The sequence below is a fragment of the Danio rerio genome, chromosome 25 (genome assembly GCF_052040795.2).
Source record: "Danio rerio strain M-AB ecotype USA chromosome 25, GRCz13ab, whole genome shotgun sequence".
NCBI lineage: Eukaryota > Metazoa > Chordata > Actinopteri > Cypriniformes > Danionidae > Danio > Danio rerio.
In genome coordinates this window covers 38,892,501-38,910,000 of record NC_141045.1, presented here as the reverse complement: position 1 = coordinate 38,910,000, position 17,500 = coordinate 38,892,501, and the positions used below count along the sequence as shown (strand labels likewise).

The 17,500-nt window shown below is 36.1% G+C and overlaps 4 protein-coding genes and 1 long non-coding RNA gene across 16 annotated transcripts in view; 4 read left to right on the top strand and 1 right to left on the bottom strand.

Annotated features, from left to right (window-relative positions):
- The window catches only part of mphosph6 (M-phase phosphoprotein 6), a 365,183-nt gene that overhangs the window by 58,045 nt on the left and 289,638 nt on the right, over positions 1-17,500 (top strand). The gene's annotated exons all lie outside the window — the stretch shown is intronic.
- Positions 1-17,500, top strand: part of snx20 (sorting nexin 20) — a 677,202-nt gene that overhangs the window by 376,360 nt on the left and 283,342 nt on the right. The gene's annotated exons all lie outside the window — the stretch shown is intronic.
- dus2 (dihydrouridine synthase 2) overlaps positions 1-17,500 on the top strand; it is a 255,399-nt gene that overhangs the window by 180,879 nt on the left and 57,020 nt on the right. The gene's annotated exons all lie outside the window — the stretch shown is intronic.
- Positions 1-17,500, top strand: part of LOC110438397 (uncharacterized) — a 140,191-nt gene that overhangs the window by 113,363 nt on the left and 9,328 nt on the right. For 6 of the 12 annotated variants that reach the window (XM_087312657.1, XM_087312658.1, XM_087312660.1 and 3 more), the window contains 2 exons: positions 2,028-2,114; positions 15,537-15,609. In XM_087312657.1, coding sequence (XP_087168783.1) covers positions 2,028-2,114; positions 15,537-15,609 — 160 coding nt within the window. Of the gene's footprint in view, positions 1-2,027; positions 2,115-15,536; positions 15,691-17,500 lie in introns of all 12 variants that reach the window. The other 6 variants (XM_087312656.1, XM_087312659.2, XM_087312662.1 and 3 more) reach the window with 3 other exon arrangements.
- LOC137489387 (uncharacterized) overlaps positions 15,709-17,500 on the bottom strand; it is a 7,691-nt gene continuing 5,899 nt past the window's right edge. Inside the window, exons 3-4 of the long non-coding RNA XR_015526864.1 lie at positions 16,027-16,168; positions 15,709-15,908 (exon numbers count right to left, since the gene is read on the bottom strand). This is a non-coding gene — a long non-coding RNA (uncharacterized LOC137489387). The remainder of the gene's footprint in view (positions 15,909-16,026; positions 16,169-17,500) is intronic.

Sequence of the window (17,500 nt, the reverse complement as noted above, 5' to 3'; positions counted from 1 at the left end):
AAAAGGCTCCAATGCTTGTTGCTGGAATCTCACGTTAAGATTCAGCGTTACATTAATGCAGAGTCCTCATAAACCACCAAAACCAACACCTGTGTGAAGCTGTGGTTTATGAGGAAAAGTTCAGCTCCAACTCGAACACACACACACACACACACACACACACACATGCAGCGTTTGGATGTGCAGATTACAGGTTGCTATAGTTTCTGTGAGGCTGAAATCAAGCATTCGGCTAATCGGCTCAGGATAGGTCAAAGTCTGCTGGTGATCTGGAGCAGATAAACTGGGAATCGGGGCGGCGCGTTTGACAAAAGCGTTGGGCTCCGGCTTTGATGCGGCGCTGCGCTGAATGTGGAGAAACAGCCTGAGCTTTTGCTCAAACACACCGGTGTGAGACGCTCAATGGACACTATGGAGAGAGACCAGGCCCAAAAGAGTGCTGTTATCCTATTACTCATGTTGTGTTCTGCTTTCTCTCTCCGTCTCGCTCCGGGAAACGCTGACACGCACCGTAAATAACAAAAACACTCTTCACTCGCACCTGAAGTTCGTAAGTATGCTGAACCATCATTTGGCTTACAAGAGATAAATGTTTAGAAAAGACAAATGATATCAAATATAGTCTTCATTACTGTGTCCCATATGAGTTTCTCCAGTTTGTTATTAACTTATGACTTTATTTCAGCTGTTTATAATATGTCGGGGGTATTATAGTTAGCTAAATTTATTTTAATAAACACACACACACAGTGAATATAGACAATATATTGTATAATAATTTTTCCATATTTAAATACTGCACAATTACGAATTAAGATATTGCATGATTCTGGCTTAATATCGTACAATTATGAATTAAAATAACACACAACTCTGACTTAATGTCGCAAAATTATGAAATAAAATATTCCACAATTTCTACCTAATATCACACAATTACAAATTGGACTATCGCACAATTCCGACTTAAATATCGAACAATTCACACTTAAATATTGGACAATTCAGACTTAAATATCGCACAATTTACACTTAAATATTGGACAATTCAGACTTAAATATCGCACAATTTACACTTAAATATTAGACATTTCAGACTTAAATATCGCACAATTCACACTTAAATTTCACACAATTCCAACTTAAATATTACACAATTCAGACTTAAATATCGCACAATTTACACTTAAATATTGCAATTTTGAATTAAATATTGCACAATTACGACTTAAATATAACACAATTCCAACCTAAATATCGCACAGTTCCAATTTAAATATTGCATTATTCAGAATTAAATATCGCATGATTCAGAATTATATATCACACAATTCCGACTTAAATATCGAACATTTCTTAAATATCGCACAATTCAGACTTAAATAACGCACAATTTACACTTAAATTCCAATTTAAATATCGCATTATTTCTAATTAAATATAGCATTTTTAGAATTAAATATCGCAAGATCCAGAATTATATATCACACAATTCAGACCTAAATATTGCACGGTTTCGACTTAAATATTGCACGATTCAGATTTAAAAATCGCACAAGTTCAACTTAAATATTACACAATTCCAACTTAAATATCCCACAGTTCGACTTAAATATTTCATGTTTCAGAATTAAATATCACACGTTCAACTTAAATATTGCACAATTCACCCTTCAATCGTGCACAATTCACACTAAAATAAACTAGAAAAAAAGTCTTGCACAGTCACAAGTTTAGTGTGACGACAATGTTCACACACAACCATTAAAGTAAAAACATCACCAAACATCTTAAGTAACAGAAGGAAAGTTCATATATATTCAAATGTGGTATTATAAAATACTAAATGTGATATTTTTTAGGTTTTATGCGGTATTTTTATGTTTCATACTGTACATATATAAGAAACACGTATAACTGTGACATGCTGCTTAGACTGAAGCTGTCAGCGGTGTGATTGACAGTGCTGTGTTTGTATTAGTTTGTGTGTGTTAATGTGTGTATATGTTTGTATGTGTGTGCTGCAGACGGCGCTCCACTGGGCAGCGAAGCAAGGTCGCGTGGAGACGGTGGACATGATGGCACGGCGCGGGGCCGACATTAACCAGAGAGCAGTGAGACTCACACTCACATTTACACCTCTGCTGGAGACACAACACACACACACACACACACACACACACACACATACAGTATATAAACACACTCTGTGCTGTTGAACCTGCTCACGCTGACCACATCATGTGTGTTTACATGTAATTACACATTTTAACTCGAGTCCTTATCAGACGATTATTTTAGTATCACCGCAATAGTGTTACTTATTAAAATTAGTTCTTATCCAGATTGAGAGAAATTAGCGTTAAAACTGCAGTAATTACAAAATACAAGATGGTGCAAAAACTTTACCTATTTATATTTTAGATCAAATAAAATAAAACATTTTACATTGTAAAAAATTTCAGAAAAAAATATTCCGACTTAAATATCGTACAATTCTGAGTTAAATATCAAACAATTCTGAGTTAAATATCGCACAATTCCGACTTAAATATCGCACAATTCCGACTTAAATATCACACAATTTACACTTAAATATCGTACAATTCTGACTTAACTATCGCACAATTCTGACTTATATTGTACAATTCCAACTTAAATATCGCACAATTCAGACTTAAATATTGCACTATTCAGACTTAAATATCGTACAATTCTGACTTGAATATCGCACAATTCCAACTTAAACATCGCACAACTTAGACTTAAATATTGAACAATTCCAACTTAAATATTGCACAATTTAGACTTAAATATTGAACAATTCCAACTTAAATATTGCACAATTCAGACTTAAATATCGCACAATTCCGACTTAAATATCGCACAATTCCGACTTGAATATCGTACAATTCTGACTTAAATATTGCACTATTCAGACTTAAATATCGTACAATTCTGACTTGAATATCGCACAATTCTGACTTAAATATCGCACAATTCCAACTTAAACATCGCACAATTTAGACTTAAATATTGAACAATTCCAACTTAAATATTGCACAATTTAGTCTTAAATATTGCACAATTCAGACTTAAATATCGCACAATTCCGACTTAAATATCGCACAATTCCGACTTGAATATCGTACAATTCTGACTTAAATATTGCACTATTCAGACTTAAATATCGTACAATTCTGACTTGAATATCGCACAATTCTGACTTAAATATCGCACAATTCCAACTTAAACATCGCACAATTTAGACTTAAATATTGAACAATTCCAACTTAAATATTGCACAATTTAGACTTAAATATTGAACAATTCCAACTTAAATATTGCACAATTTAGTCTTAAATATTGCACAATTCAGACTTGAATATCGCACAATTCCGACTTAAATATCGCACAATTCCGACTTGAATATCGCACAATTCCGACTTAAATATCGCACAATTCCGACTTGAATATCGTACAATTCTGACTTAAATATTGCACTATTCAGACTTAAATATCGTACAATTCTGACTTGAATATCGCACAATTCTGACTTAAATATCGCACAATTCCAACTTAAACATCGCACAATTTAGACTTAAATATTGAACAATTCCAACTTAAATATTGCACAATTTAGACTTAAATATTGAACAATTCCAACTTAAATATTGCACAATTTAGTCTTAAATATTGCACAATTCAGACTTGAATATCGCACAATTCCGACTTAAATATCGCACAATTCCGACTTGAATATTGTACAATTCTGACTTAAATATCGCACAATTCCGACTTAAATATCACACAATTCCGACTTAAATATCTTACAATTCTGACTTAAATATCGCACAATTCCGACTTAAATATCGCACAATTCCGACTTAAATATCGCACAATTCAGACTGAAATATTGCACAATTCTGAGTTAAATAACCCATGATTCAGACTTTAATATCACAAGATTCTGACATAAATATTGCACAACTCTGACTTAAATATGGCAAGATTCAGACTTAAATGTTGCAAGATTCTGACTTTAATATCGTGTAATTCTGACTTAAATATCGCACCATTCAAACTCGCATATCACAAGATTCTGACATAAATATTGAACATAAATATCGCACCATTTAGACTAAAATATTGTACAATTTACACTTAAATATTGCACAATTCGGAATTAAATGTTTTGCATTTAAGACTTAAATATTGCACAAGTTTGACTGTATTAAATTTAAATCTCACACAGTCACAAGTTTAGTGCATATCTGCCAACACTCCTGTTTTTCCAGGGAGTGTCCCGTATTTCAGACCCATCTCCCGTATTGTACTGTCTAACAGAAAACTCCCGGAGTTCCACCCCCACTCCTCAGCTTTTTGGTACAGTCCATCTAGCTATTTGGTTCCTCGCTCTTCATTTCGCGCGCATTTTTCCCCCGCTCTTCACTTCACGCACACAACACCCCACCCAACCCCCAACCAACCAACATTTACTACGCGCACCAACAACCCCCCAAACCCCCCCACGCTCTTCACTTCGCGCACCCAACCCCCCCTCCCCCATTCACTACGTGCAACAACCCCCCACCCCCCTGGGCCCCGGCCTTCACTTCGAGCGCAGCCCCGGATAAAACCTCCCGGATTTTATGAACCAAATGTTGGCAGGTATGGTTTAGTGTAGAAACGACAATGTTCACACATAACCATTAAACTAATAATAATCATTGTGATTGCCAGGTCACTAGGTGGTGCTGTGATTTTTGTAAAGAAACGCTACGCATTTTTCCATGCAGTGTCACCTGTGCACAGAAGCAGAGTGGTGAGAGGAGTTTATTTGTGGACGCATCACCTCCTCTGTTTGCATAAACATTACCTCATGTTTATTTATTTATTCGCGATATTCCGAGCGTCCGGCAGTCAACTCACCTCATGAATATTATAATTTCCTGTATCAGAGATGCTCACATTGAGCAAATCCTGACGACTGTGAGATATAATCAAATCTGAACTATAAGTAGGGCCAGACAGAATCTGCGGACATTTTTTGTTATTTCTGCTGAGAAATTTTGTTAAAAATCTGCGGATTTATGCAGAATTATTTTGGGAGTATCATAACTAAAAACTTCATATATGAGGTAAAAAAATAATACCTTTAACTTTAACAAATCCAATTAGATCCACTTTATTTGGTAAACAAAGCAAGTCTCTCGTATAATATTTCTACTAAATGAAAGAAAATATTACTTTACAAACTATTGTGAATGAATCATGAATATTTTCATATTAGTCAATAATTATACTGAAATGAATTTAAAAACTGAATAAATATAAGTTCACACACATTTACACAAATAAACGATCAATGATGGGCTAAAAATCTGCAGAATTCCGACTTAAATATCGCACAGTTCCGAATTAAATATCGCACAATTTTTAACTTAAATATTGCACAATTCCGACTTAAATATTGCATTTTTAGAATTAAATATTGCATGATAAATATTGCATGATGATTTTTTTGAAGGGTTAGGGTTAGCATTAAGCTAACATCCTGGGATTTTTAACGACCACGGAGAGTCATAACCTAAGATTAACGTCTCATCTGCTCACTGAGCAGTATATTCACTATACCGGGGTGTTAGGACACACTGCTGGTCTCACTAACACCACATCCGGCAGCAACCTAGCTTTCCCGTGTGATCTCCCATCCAGCTAGTGACCGGACGCAGCCCTGCTTGGCTTCGGTGGGCGACCATGTGAGAGTTGCAGAGAGCTAGCTGCCGGCTATGCTAATATTATTATTGCTGTTGTCTTGATAGCACACACCGTACATTTATTGAATAACGAATACCAATAATCTGCTGACTTTATTGTCCAAACAATCATTTTCTGTTGTTGTTTGTAATCTTCTTCACTGCTTCTTTTAGAAATTTCACAGAATTATTTAGAAACGTTTCCTTAACCAACTTTACACAATGATAATAATGATAACAATAATAAGAGTTTCAAACATTTGAAATAACCCTTGATGCACGTGTGTCTTAAGTAAGAATCACAGGCCAGACTTTATAAATAAATTAAATAAGACTTTGGATGAGTGAATGTGTTTCTGTCCGCTAATCTCCTGTTCCTAATGTCTCAAGCTTCAGGATCACAGTCGAGCGCGCGCTCACTGCTTATTGCCTTCATAATTACATAATTAACTTTTGCTCTCTAATCGTTATGGGGCTAATGGTGCTCTTCAAGCTCAGGCTCCTCTGGGCAGAAATCAAATCAAAAAATCAATAATCCATGAGCGCCGTCAGGATCTGACTCGCAAACACATGAGGCCAGAGATTCTTCTGCGCCTCATTTTCCTGCTCGTCTTCTCCTGGACGTCTTTGTTACATTAGGACTTGGCCCGTGTGGAATCTGTGTGCACTGAAACCCGCCGCTTTGTAGCCCATCATTGAGTCTGTTCATTCACTTGTGTTAATGTGTGTTTTTTCATCAATTTCGATAATATTATTGACTAATGAAAGTGTCGTATATAATTTGTTTACAGTTTATAAAGTAATAGTTCCTTCTTATAGTAGATATATTATATGAGAGACTTGCTTCGATGTCGTTGATCTAATTGGATTTGCATTGTTAAGGTTACTGTATGCTGAATCCGAAATTATCGTTTGTTGTTTTCACACACTAAAAATAAATTCGGCCTCAGGTGTGTGTCTTCATACATTTGACGAACTGCTCATAGACATTATGATAGAAAGCGTGCTCCGCTTTCGGTTTGTTGCTTTGATACGTCATCGCGGCCGCCTTCTACTATAATGTCATATGATATGCCAGTCTCTGTTTAGGATTTGTTTACGTATGTGAATGTGTGAAGTATCACAAGCAATGAATCAAATGTCCACTCATTTCCTGAAATAGACTTTGGGATAGTCCAGCGCAGCTCTTTGATAATGAGCTGAACTCTCCTTATTGGTTGAACACATTATGCAGCCTGTTCCTCTTCCTGTTTCTACTTTGGAGAGAAGAGTAGAACGTACAGTATCACTGCTTTAACTGACTGCGAAATGTTTTGAGTTTTTTCGTAATGGATTGATTTATACGCATCGGACTCAGTGTGCAACGTTTGTTTACGTCATAGATTTTTTGCATGTTTACAAAAAAAACAAAAAACATTTGAACATTTTAGACTTGAGTGTGGAATGACCTTAAACATTAAATAAAAGTTAAAGTATTTTTTATTTATTTTATATATAAATTTTTAGTTATGGTACTTGCAAAATCTGCTGATTTTTTACTAAATTCTCCCTAGAAATAGCAAAAAATGTCTGCAGATTCTGTCTGGCCCTAATTATAACTAGTTTATTGTGTGAATTTTATTTATTTATTTATTTTTTTACAGTTGAAACCAGAAGTTTACAAACACAAAGAAAAGAACATAAACATAAATCAGACTAAACGTTTACTATTTTAGGTCCGTTAGGATTACCTAAATGATTTACATTTGCTAAATGCCAGAATGATGAGAGTGTGTGGTGTGCGGTCTGGTGCAATATGTCTGTCGTCACATCATCCAGGTGGATGCTGCACACTGGTGGTGGATGAGGAGATTCCCCCCCACTGTGTAAAGTGCTTTCAGCACCCAGAAAAGCGCTGTATAAGTGCTAGAATTATTATTATTGATTATTTGTGTTTCTTTTTTCATTGCAATACCGACACCTTTCCCTGGCCTTCTAGCATGTAAGTACACTTCATTTGATCCAGCACATCTTAGTTTGGTCCAGTTTGCATATAAATCAAGTATTACACACACTGTAAAACCCAAAAAGTAAAGTAACTCGAACCATTTGACCATTGACCAACAAACCATTTAAGTTCAAAAGCTAATCCTCATGAGTACTGTGAGGTTACTCCATTTAAGTTGAAGTAATGAGGTATTTAATTAACTCATTACCTTCAACACTGAGGTCAAAACTCTTCACAAATGAGTAGAACTAACTTTCAGTACATTTTGAGTTAACGACACTCATTTCTTTTAATGAGCTGACTGTTGGGTTTTACAGTGGATTATCCCCAATATACTGTATATATTCCCATTAAACATGATATAATAGAAGGTCAGCGTAATCATTTCTGTCTCCCTCACCTTGATGCTTCACATGCGCTAGCTTGAGAAGCAGATCTGTAGTTTAGACTTCTGTTGTGTTTCTGCTAATTTTCTCTCTAAAACCGTCTGTTTTTCTGCTAATGATGAGCTCTGCTGGTCTCTGTTGTCTTCCTGAAGGGGGTGAGTCTGTTTTCAGCTTTTTTTCACCTGTTAGGGCAAACTCACGTTTGGTATAGTTAGGAGGGAGTGAGCGGTTCATTTGTGAATGAATATCCGTTATGAAACATGTCAACTTCTGCTAATTCATGCTAGTGATGCTTAAATATCGCACAATTTACGCTTGAATATCGCACAATTCCGACTTAAATATCACACAATTCCGACTTAAATATCGTACAATTCCGACTTAAATATCACACAATTCCGACTTAAATATCACACAATTCCGACTTAAATATCGCACAGTTCTGACTTAAATATCGCACTATTCCGACTTAAATATCGCACAATTTACACTTAAATATTGCACAATTTCGACTTAAATATCGTACAGTTTACACTTAAATATTGCACAATTTCAAGTTAAATATCGCATAATTCCGACTTAAATATCGCACAATTACGACTTAAATATCGCACAATTTACACTTAAATATCGCATAATTCCGACTTAAATATCACACAATTTACACTTAAATATCACACAATTCCAACTTAAATATTGCACAATTACGACCTAAATATTGCACAATTTACACTTAAATATCACACAATTCCGACTCAAATATCGCACAATTCCGACTTGAATATCGCACAATTTACACTTAAAGATCGTACAATTCCGACTTAAATATCTCACAATTTCGACTGAAATATCTCACAATTTCAAGTTAAATATCGAACTATTTACACTTAAATATTGCACAGTTTTAAGTTAAATATCGCACAATTCCGACTTAAATATCACACAATTCCGACTTAAATATCACACAATTCCGACTTAAATATCGCACAGTTCTGACTTAAATATCGCACAGTTCTGACTTAAATATCGCACAGTTCTGACTTAAATATCGCACTATTCCGACTTAAATATCGTACAGTTTACACTTAAATATTGCACAATTTCAAGTTAAATATCGCATAATTCCGACTTAAATATCGCACAATTACGACTTAAATATCGCACAATTTACACTTAAATATCGCATAATTCCGACTTAAATATCACACAATTTACACTTAAATATCACACAATTCCAACTTAAATATTGCACAATTACGACCTAAATATTGCACAATTTACACTTAAATATCACACAATTCCGACTCAAATATCGCACAATTCCGACTTGAATATCGCACAATTTACACTTAAAGATCGTACAATTCCGACTTAAATATCTCACAATTTCGACTGAAATATCTCACAATTTCAAGTTAAATATCGAACTATTTACACTTAAATATTGCACAGTTTTAAGTTAAATATCGCACAATTCCGACTTAAATATCGCACTTTTACACTTAAATATCGCACAATTTCAACTTAAATATCGCACAAATTACACTTAAATATCGCACAATTCCGACTTATATCACACAATTCCGACTTATATCACACAATTCCGACTTAAATATCGCACAAATTACACTTAAAAATTGCACAATTTACACTTAAATATCGCACAATTCTGACTTAAATATCGCACAATTTACACTTAAATATCGTACAATTCAGACTTAAATATTGCACAATTACAACTTAAATATCGCACATTTCTGATTTCAATATCACAATTTACACTTAAATATCGCACAATTCCAACTTAAATATTGCACAATTTCGACTTATATACGTCAGTTTCAACTTAAATATCCCACTTACATTACGTATAGTTGGGAGGGAGGGAGCGATGCATTTGTGAATGAATCTCCTTTATGAAACATGTCAACTTCTGCTAATTCATGCTAGTGATGGTGTTAAGCGTGTTTGTAACGTGGATTCATGCTAGTAACATGTTAACACAAGCAGGATTATAACATAGGGCTGACATGTTTCATTAACATGCAAATTCATGTTAGCAACATGGTAAAAGATGCCAACAAAATATTAAAACATCATAGCATCTGTGCTAAAAATGTTAGCAGCATGCTAAAACCTTAGCAAGATGATAAAACTTACATAAATGTATTTATTTTAACATTCATATCCTGAATTATAGACTCATTATGACTGTGTTGATGCATCATTTGACTGTCGTTGAAACATAACAACATGCTAGTGATGTAAACAATCTTTAACAATATGATAAGTCTTAAGAGCATGCTAATAACCTTGCTACATGCTAGAACATTATTTGTAAGTGGTCTGTTTAGCATTCAGTTCAGTGAATGGCAGGTGCTATATTAGCGGTGTTTGTGTGTCTGGATTTGTCAGTCAATCTCGTTAAACTAAACTCACCTTGATCTCCATTGGCTCCTATGCAACCCGGACGTCTCTCCAGGCCTTCACTTATCCTGACGCATCAAAGAGTTTGTGACCTTTCCTCAAATGTCAGCGCTAGGACTCGTGTAGTAATGAGGAGTCGAGCAGAGGGACGTCCACTTTAACCTTTAAGGCCACAGAATCAGGATGAGACTAAGCTGTTAGCAACCACGCTACACTGTGCTAATCACTAAACGCCGGTGGTTTTAGGCCACCTGGCTTAGGAAATATGAATATTGACACCAGATGACAGTAGTGTTTCAGTCGCTCAAAAAAAAAACAACACAAACCTGACTCGAGAGGCCAAAAGCATTGACCATTAACCTACAGTCATGAGTCTATGATTCAGGTTATGAACGTGAACAATGTCATTGTGTGGGTTCGAGCGTTCATATTAATAAGATACTATATCATTCAGATGATGCTCTAGGCTAGTTTTTAACAGCAGATGGCGCTCCATGCTAGTTTTTACAGCAAATAGCACTGTAGGCTAGCTTTTAATAGCAGATGGCATTCTAGGTGGGTTTTAGAGCAGACGACGCTTTAGACTAGAGTTTAACAGCAGATGCCGCTCTAGGCTAGAGTTTAACAGCAGATGATGCTCTAGGCTAGTTTATTAACAGCAGATGGCGCTTTAGGCTAGTTTTTAACAGCAGATGGCACTGTAGGCCAGCTTTTAATAGCAGATATCATTCTAGGTTAGTTTTTAACAGCAGATGGGGCTCTTGGCTAGTTTTTAACAGCAGACGGCGCTCTGGGCTAGTTTTTAACCGCACACGGTGCTCTAGGCTAGTTTATTAACAGCAGCTGGTGCTCTAGGATATTTTTTTATACAGCAGACGGCGATCTAGGCTAGTTTTTAACAGCGGATAGTGCCCTAGGCTAGTTTTTTAACAGCAGATGGTGCTCTAGACTAGATTTAACAGCTGTTTTTATTAATAGTAGACTGTGCTCTAGGCTATTTTGTTTACAGCAGATGGCGTTCTATCTCTAGTTTTTAACAGCAGACGGCGCTCTAGGCTAGTTTTTAATAATAGACTGTGCTCTTGACTTGTTTATTAACAGCTGATGGTGCTCTAGACTAGTTTTTTCTACGGCAGTCGGCACTCTAGGCTAGTTTTAAACCATGGATGGTGCTCTAGACTAGTTTATAACAACAGAAGGTGCTCTAGGCTAGTTTTAAACAGCAGAGGGCGCTCTAGGGTAGTTGTTAACAGCAGATGGTGCTCTAGGCTTTTTTTTTTTTTTGTACAGCAGAAGGCGCTCTAGGCTAGAGTTTAACAGCATATGGCGTTCTAGGCTAGTTTTAACAGCAGACAGATCTCTAGGGCTAGTTTTTAACATCAGATGATGCTCTAGACTCTTTTATTAACAGCAGACAGTGCTCTAGACTAGTTTTTTCTACAGCAGATGGCGCTCAAGACCAGTTTTTAACAGCGGGTGGTGCTCTAGGCTAGTTTTTAACAGCAGACGGCGCTGTATGCAGCCATTAAGTGCGTGTCTCCAATTCATTACACACATCTCAAACCTACAACAGTCATTTATATAGTTAAACAATACAGTTTGTGTTGTCATATTTTCTGTCTTTTTGTAGATATATTGCATGAGACCTGCTTCGTTTACCATACAAAGTTGATCTAATTGGCTTTGCATTGCAAACCTCAAGTTAAATAATTATTATATTATTTCAAGTTTTTAGTTGAGACTTTTCCTTCATTCTGCAGATTTTTTTTGTTCAAAAGTCATTATCAGTGTTAAGTTCATTTAATGTTGATAATATGATCGCTCATGCTTCTCTCTTCCTCCGCAATCACACGGCTCATCAGCGTCGTGAGCAATCCAATGCTAACTGTAAAACAAACAGACAGAAAGAGTGATGATGTGAAGCATGATGAAGCTCCCGCCGAGCGCTAATGTTCCTCAGAAAGCAGCTGTTTGTGACTGACGGATCCTGCCGAGGCTTTGGCTCTGGTGTTAATGCGCTAGCGTTCCGTCGTCACAGCGGGTCTCGCGCTCTGCTTAAGCGGAGAAATGCACTACGATGGCGACGGTGGCACGCAGTGGCTGTGAAATGACGTCCAGCTGTTTTTAATAGTCTCTCATGATGCACTGACAGAGAACAAGAGTCGCTGTCATTTCTATATGTCTGACAACACTGATCACATTCATTCAGATGATGATGGACAATGTGTAGAGATCCACATCTCTGGATGTACTCTGACCTGTGTGTGTGTGTTTGCATCTTTGTGAGTGTATATGTGTGAAAGTGTCTTTGGGTGTGTATGCTTGTGTATGTTTTTGCGTGCAGGAGGGTGTATGTATTTGTTTCTTTGTGTGTGTGCGCTTGTATATTTGTTTTTGTGTGTGCTTGTGTATATTCGTGTGTGTTTGTGTGCATGTGTCTGTGTAAATGTTTGTGTGTGGGTTTGTTTTTGTGTCTTTGGCTGTGTATGTTTGTGTATTGGTGTATATTTGAGTTAAGTTGTGTGTATGTGGTGTCAGTTTATATATCTTTCTGTGTGTTTGTGTGCATGTTTTTGGGTGTATGCTTGTGTGTGTGTATATGTATATATGTATATACTATGTATGTGTGTCTATACTTGTGCATGGTGTTGGTTGTGTGTGTATGTGTATACTGGTGTATGTTGTTTTTTGGGTGAACTAATATATTTGTGTGTGTGTGTGTGTAAGTGCGTATTTGTGGAGATTTGCATGTGTATGTTTGTAAATGTATATATATATATGTATGTATGTGTATGTATATATATATATATATATGTATATGTATATATATATATATATATATATATATATATATATATATATATGTATGTATGTATGTATGTATGTATGTATGTATGTATGTATGTATGTATGTATGTATGTATGTATGTATGTATGTATGTATGTATGTATGTATGTATGTATGTATGTATGTGTGTGTTTGTGTAAACTTGTGCACATGTATGTGGGTGTATGTTTGTGTATCCGGGTGAGTGTATTTGTGTGTGTGTCTATACTTGTGCATGGTGTTGGTTGTGTGTGTATGTGTATACTCGTGTATGTTGTTTTTTGGGTGAACTAATATATTTGTGTGTGTGTGTGTGTAAGTGCGTATTTGTGGAGATTTGCATGTGTATGTTTGTAAATATCTATGTGTTTTTTTTGCATGTTTGTGTTTCTTTCTGTGTGCTTGTGTATGTGGGTGTAAGTTTGTGTGCATGTGTCTTTGGGTGGATGTGCATGTGGATGTATGTTTGCATTTGTGTGTGTATGTGTGTGTTATGCATGTTTCTGTATCTTTGTGTGCGTGCTTATGTGTGTGTTTGTTTGGGTATGTTTGTGTACATGTGTCTTTGGGTGTGTACTTGTGTTTGAGTGCTTGTGTATGTGGGTGTATGTTTGTGTGTGTGTTTGTGTATATGTGTGTATCTTTGTGTTTGTGGGTGAATGTTTGTATATCTTTGTGTTTGTAGGTGTGTGTTTGTATATCTGTGTGTTTGTGGGTGAATGTTTGTATATGTGTGTGTGTGGGTGAATGTTTGTATATCTTTGTGTTTTTAGGTGTGTGTTTGCAGGTGTGTGTTTGTATATCTGTGTATTTGTGGGTGAATGTTTGTATATCTGTGTGTGTGTTTGTGTATATGTGTGTATCTTTGTGTTTGTGGGTGTGTGTTTGTATATCTTTGTGTTTGTGGGTGTGTGTTTGTATATCTTTGTGTTTGTGGGTGTGTGTTTGTATATGTGTGTGTGGGTGAATGTTTGTATATGTGTGTGTGTGGGTGAATGTTTGTATATCTTTGTGTGTTTGGGTGAATGTTTGTATATCTTTGTGTGTTTGGGTGAATGTTTGTATATCTTTGTGTGTTTGGGTGAATGTTTGTATATCTTTGTGTTTGTAGGTGTGTGTTTGTATATCTTTGTGTGTTTGGGTGAATGTTTGTATATCTTTGTGTGTTTGGGTGAATGTTTGTATATCTTTGTGTTTGTAGGTGTGTGTTTGTATATCTTTGTGTTTGTGGGTGAATGTTTGTATATGTGTATTTGTGGGTGAATGTTTGTATATCTGTGTGTGTGTTTGTGTATATGTGTGTATCTTTGTGTTTGTGGGTGAATGTTTGTATATCTTTGTGTTTGTAGGTGTGTGTTTGTATATCTTTGTGTTTGTGGGTGAATGTTTGTATATGTGTGTGTTTGCGGGTGTGTGTTTGTATATCTTTGTGTTTGTAGGTGTGTGTTTGTATATCTGTGTGTTTGGGTAAATGTTTGTGTATGTGTGTGTGGGTGAATGTTTGTATATCTGTGTGTGTGTGGGTGAATGTTTGTATATGTGTGTTTGTGTGTGTGGGTGAATGTTTGTATATCTGTGTGTTTGTAGGTGTGTGTTTGTATATCTGTGTGTTTGTGGGTAAATGTTTGTGTATGTGTGTGTTTGTGGGTGAATGTTTGTATATGTGTGTGTGTGGGTGGGTGAATGTTTGTATATCTGTGTGTTTGTAGGTGTGTTTGTATATCTGTGTGTGTGTGGGTGAATGTTTGTATATGTGTGTGTTTGTATATTTTTGTGTTTGTGGGTGTGTGTTTGTATATCTTTGTGTTTATGTTTATGAGTGTATGTTTATTTGTATATGTTTGTATATCTTTGTGTTTGTATATATTTTCTATAAATATTTTTGTGTTTGTGTGTGTAAAACTTTGTGTTTATGGGTGTAAGTTTGTGTGTTTTGTGTATATGGGTGAATGTTTATATATCTTTGTGTTTGTGTATGTTTGTATATGTTTGTATTTGTGGGTGTATATCTTTGTGTTTTTGTATAGGGGTGTATGCTTATATATCTTTGTGTATGTTTATATCTTTGTGTGTGTGTGTGTTTTTGTGTGAGTGTATTTGTGCGTATATTTGTGAAGTGACGTATTTTGCGTACATGTGTGTGTTTGCAGGGCTACACACCGCTTCATCTGGCTTCAATCCACGGACATGAGCAGGTCCTCCAGCTCCTCATCAATAACTACAGTAAGCTGATTCTCAGAGGATACTCTGGATTAAAGAAACCGGTCTCTGCATGGCCAAACACAGTCTCAATTCATAAAAAAGGTCATAATTGTAGTGGAGTGTGGTGTTATTCATGATTTATCTGTGCAGGACTTTATTTTGGGTAAATCACTTGTTAGCCTCCCCTCCCTCTTCAACAGCAGCTGTTCTCTGATTGGTGTTCTGATTGGCTTGAGGGTGGGATCATCCTGTCACTCACACAAAGTCCACCAATAGTGTTGTGACTTTAGAGCAAAAATGGATCATTTAGCTAGTGACGGCTGTTGGCAAGAAACCAAAACAACAACACTGTTTTCATTACAAATGTGAAAGACATCCAAATTTACACGACAGAGCCAAATACATTTGAGGGAAAAGAGAATTACAAGCAGTACATACAATAAAACAAAAGTAGCTCTTGCTACTATTCGGATGTCTATTAGTTTTTTTTTTTTATTCTGCGTGTTGCAGGCTGTAGGTCACAGGACATCTCCACTATCCTCAAATTCCCAAGAAAATTCAGAAACAGTGGATCAGGGATCTAGAAAACAGAAGAAAGTGTTATGGAATACAAAACAAAACAGTGAAGGAAGGCATGATTGGTACTGAAGGTTAATTATGATTGACATCTACGCAGACGAATAGGAATCCAGAGGGCGTGACCCTTATAAATACTGACAGAGAGAGAGCAAGAGCACACAAAACACAGACAACTAACAAACCAATCAAAGCCCCGCCTACATTTGTTCTCATCCAATCAAATACAGCTTCTGTATCATGATGACATTAACCCTTGTGTGATTTGGGCACAACTTTCAGCAAATGGAGTTTGGTGACATCTTATTTTGACTGGAGAAATGTATTACCCTTTGGTTATGTTGGGGGCTGTTTTTGCCCCATTGACTTCCATTTTAACCACATTAATTGAAGGAAAAGCCATGTCAGCATTTAATCATGCATTGTTGCTGGGTTTCTCTGTTGGGAAGAGGGCAGATTTGTGATTTTTACGGTTAATCATCAGATGCAGTGCAAAAAAAGAAGAGCTTAATTTCTGGCTTTTATATGGAGCATTGTGTGCGAGAGCTTTGCACTCTAGATTTTCTCAGACAGACTGTAACAAAGCAAAATAAGCAGCTCAGCTCTCAGAACACAGTGTATTTCTGCACACACACTATAATCTGCTGTTTTACTCCATATAAAGGCCAGAACCGTGTTTGCACAGGCCTAGCTAAGGGGTTAATGCTGACAACTGATGCCCAACTGTAAAAATTACCTTACTTTTTCTCATGAGGGAAACCACCGACAGTCAAGAATGCATGCTTATATGCTGTCACGGCTTTGCAATCATAAAATGTGATTATAATGGAAGTCAATGGGGCAAAAACAGCCCCCAACATAACCAAAGGCGAGTAGATTTGAACAGTACACAAGGCTTTAAAAGTTGACGATAATCACTGCATATAAACAGTGTAGTAAGGATAAACACTTCTTAGTTAAAATATTCAATATTTCGGCATTGTAACGTTATGTGGCACAACCAACTTTGGGAAATATGCAAGGAAAATGACATTTGATTAAAAGCCCAAAGGAAAAATGACATCTCTACATCGTTCCTTTGCCAAACGATGCATCCTACTATAATAGTTCAGGGGTCTGTTGTTCGTAGCTCGCTTAAATGATCTAAAATGACTTGGCAGATCCTGGATCTTTGATCTTGATAACTGATCTCTGGTTAATTTGGTTTTTAAAACACGAATCAGATTACACTGCAAAAAATACTTTCCTTACTTAGATTTTTTGTCTTGTTTCGAGTGCAAATATCTAAAAATTCTCAAATTAAGAACCATTTTCTAGACAAGCAAACATATAGTCT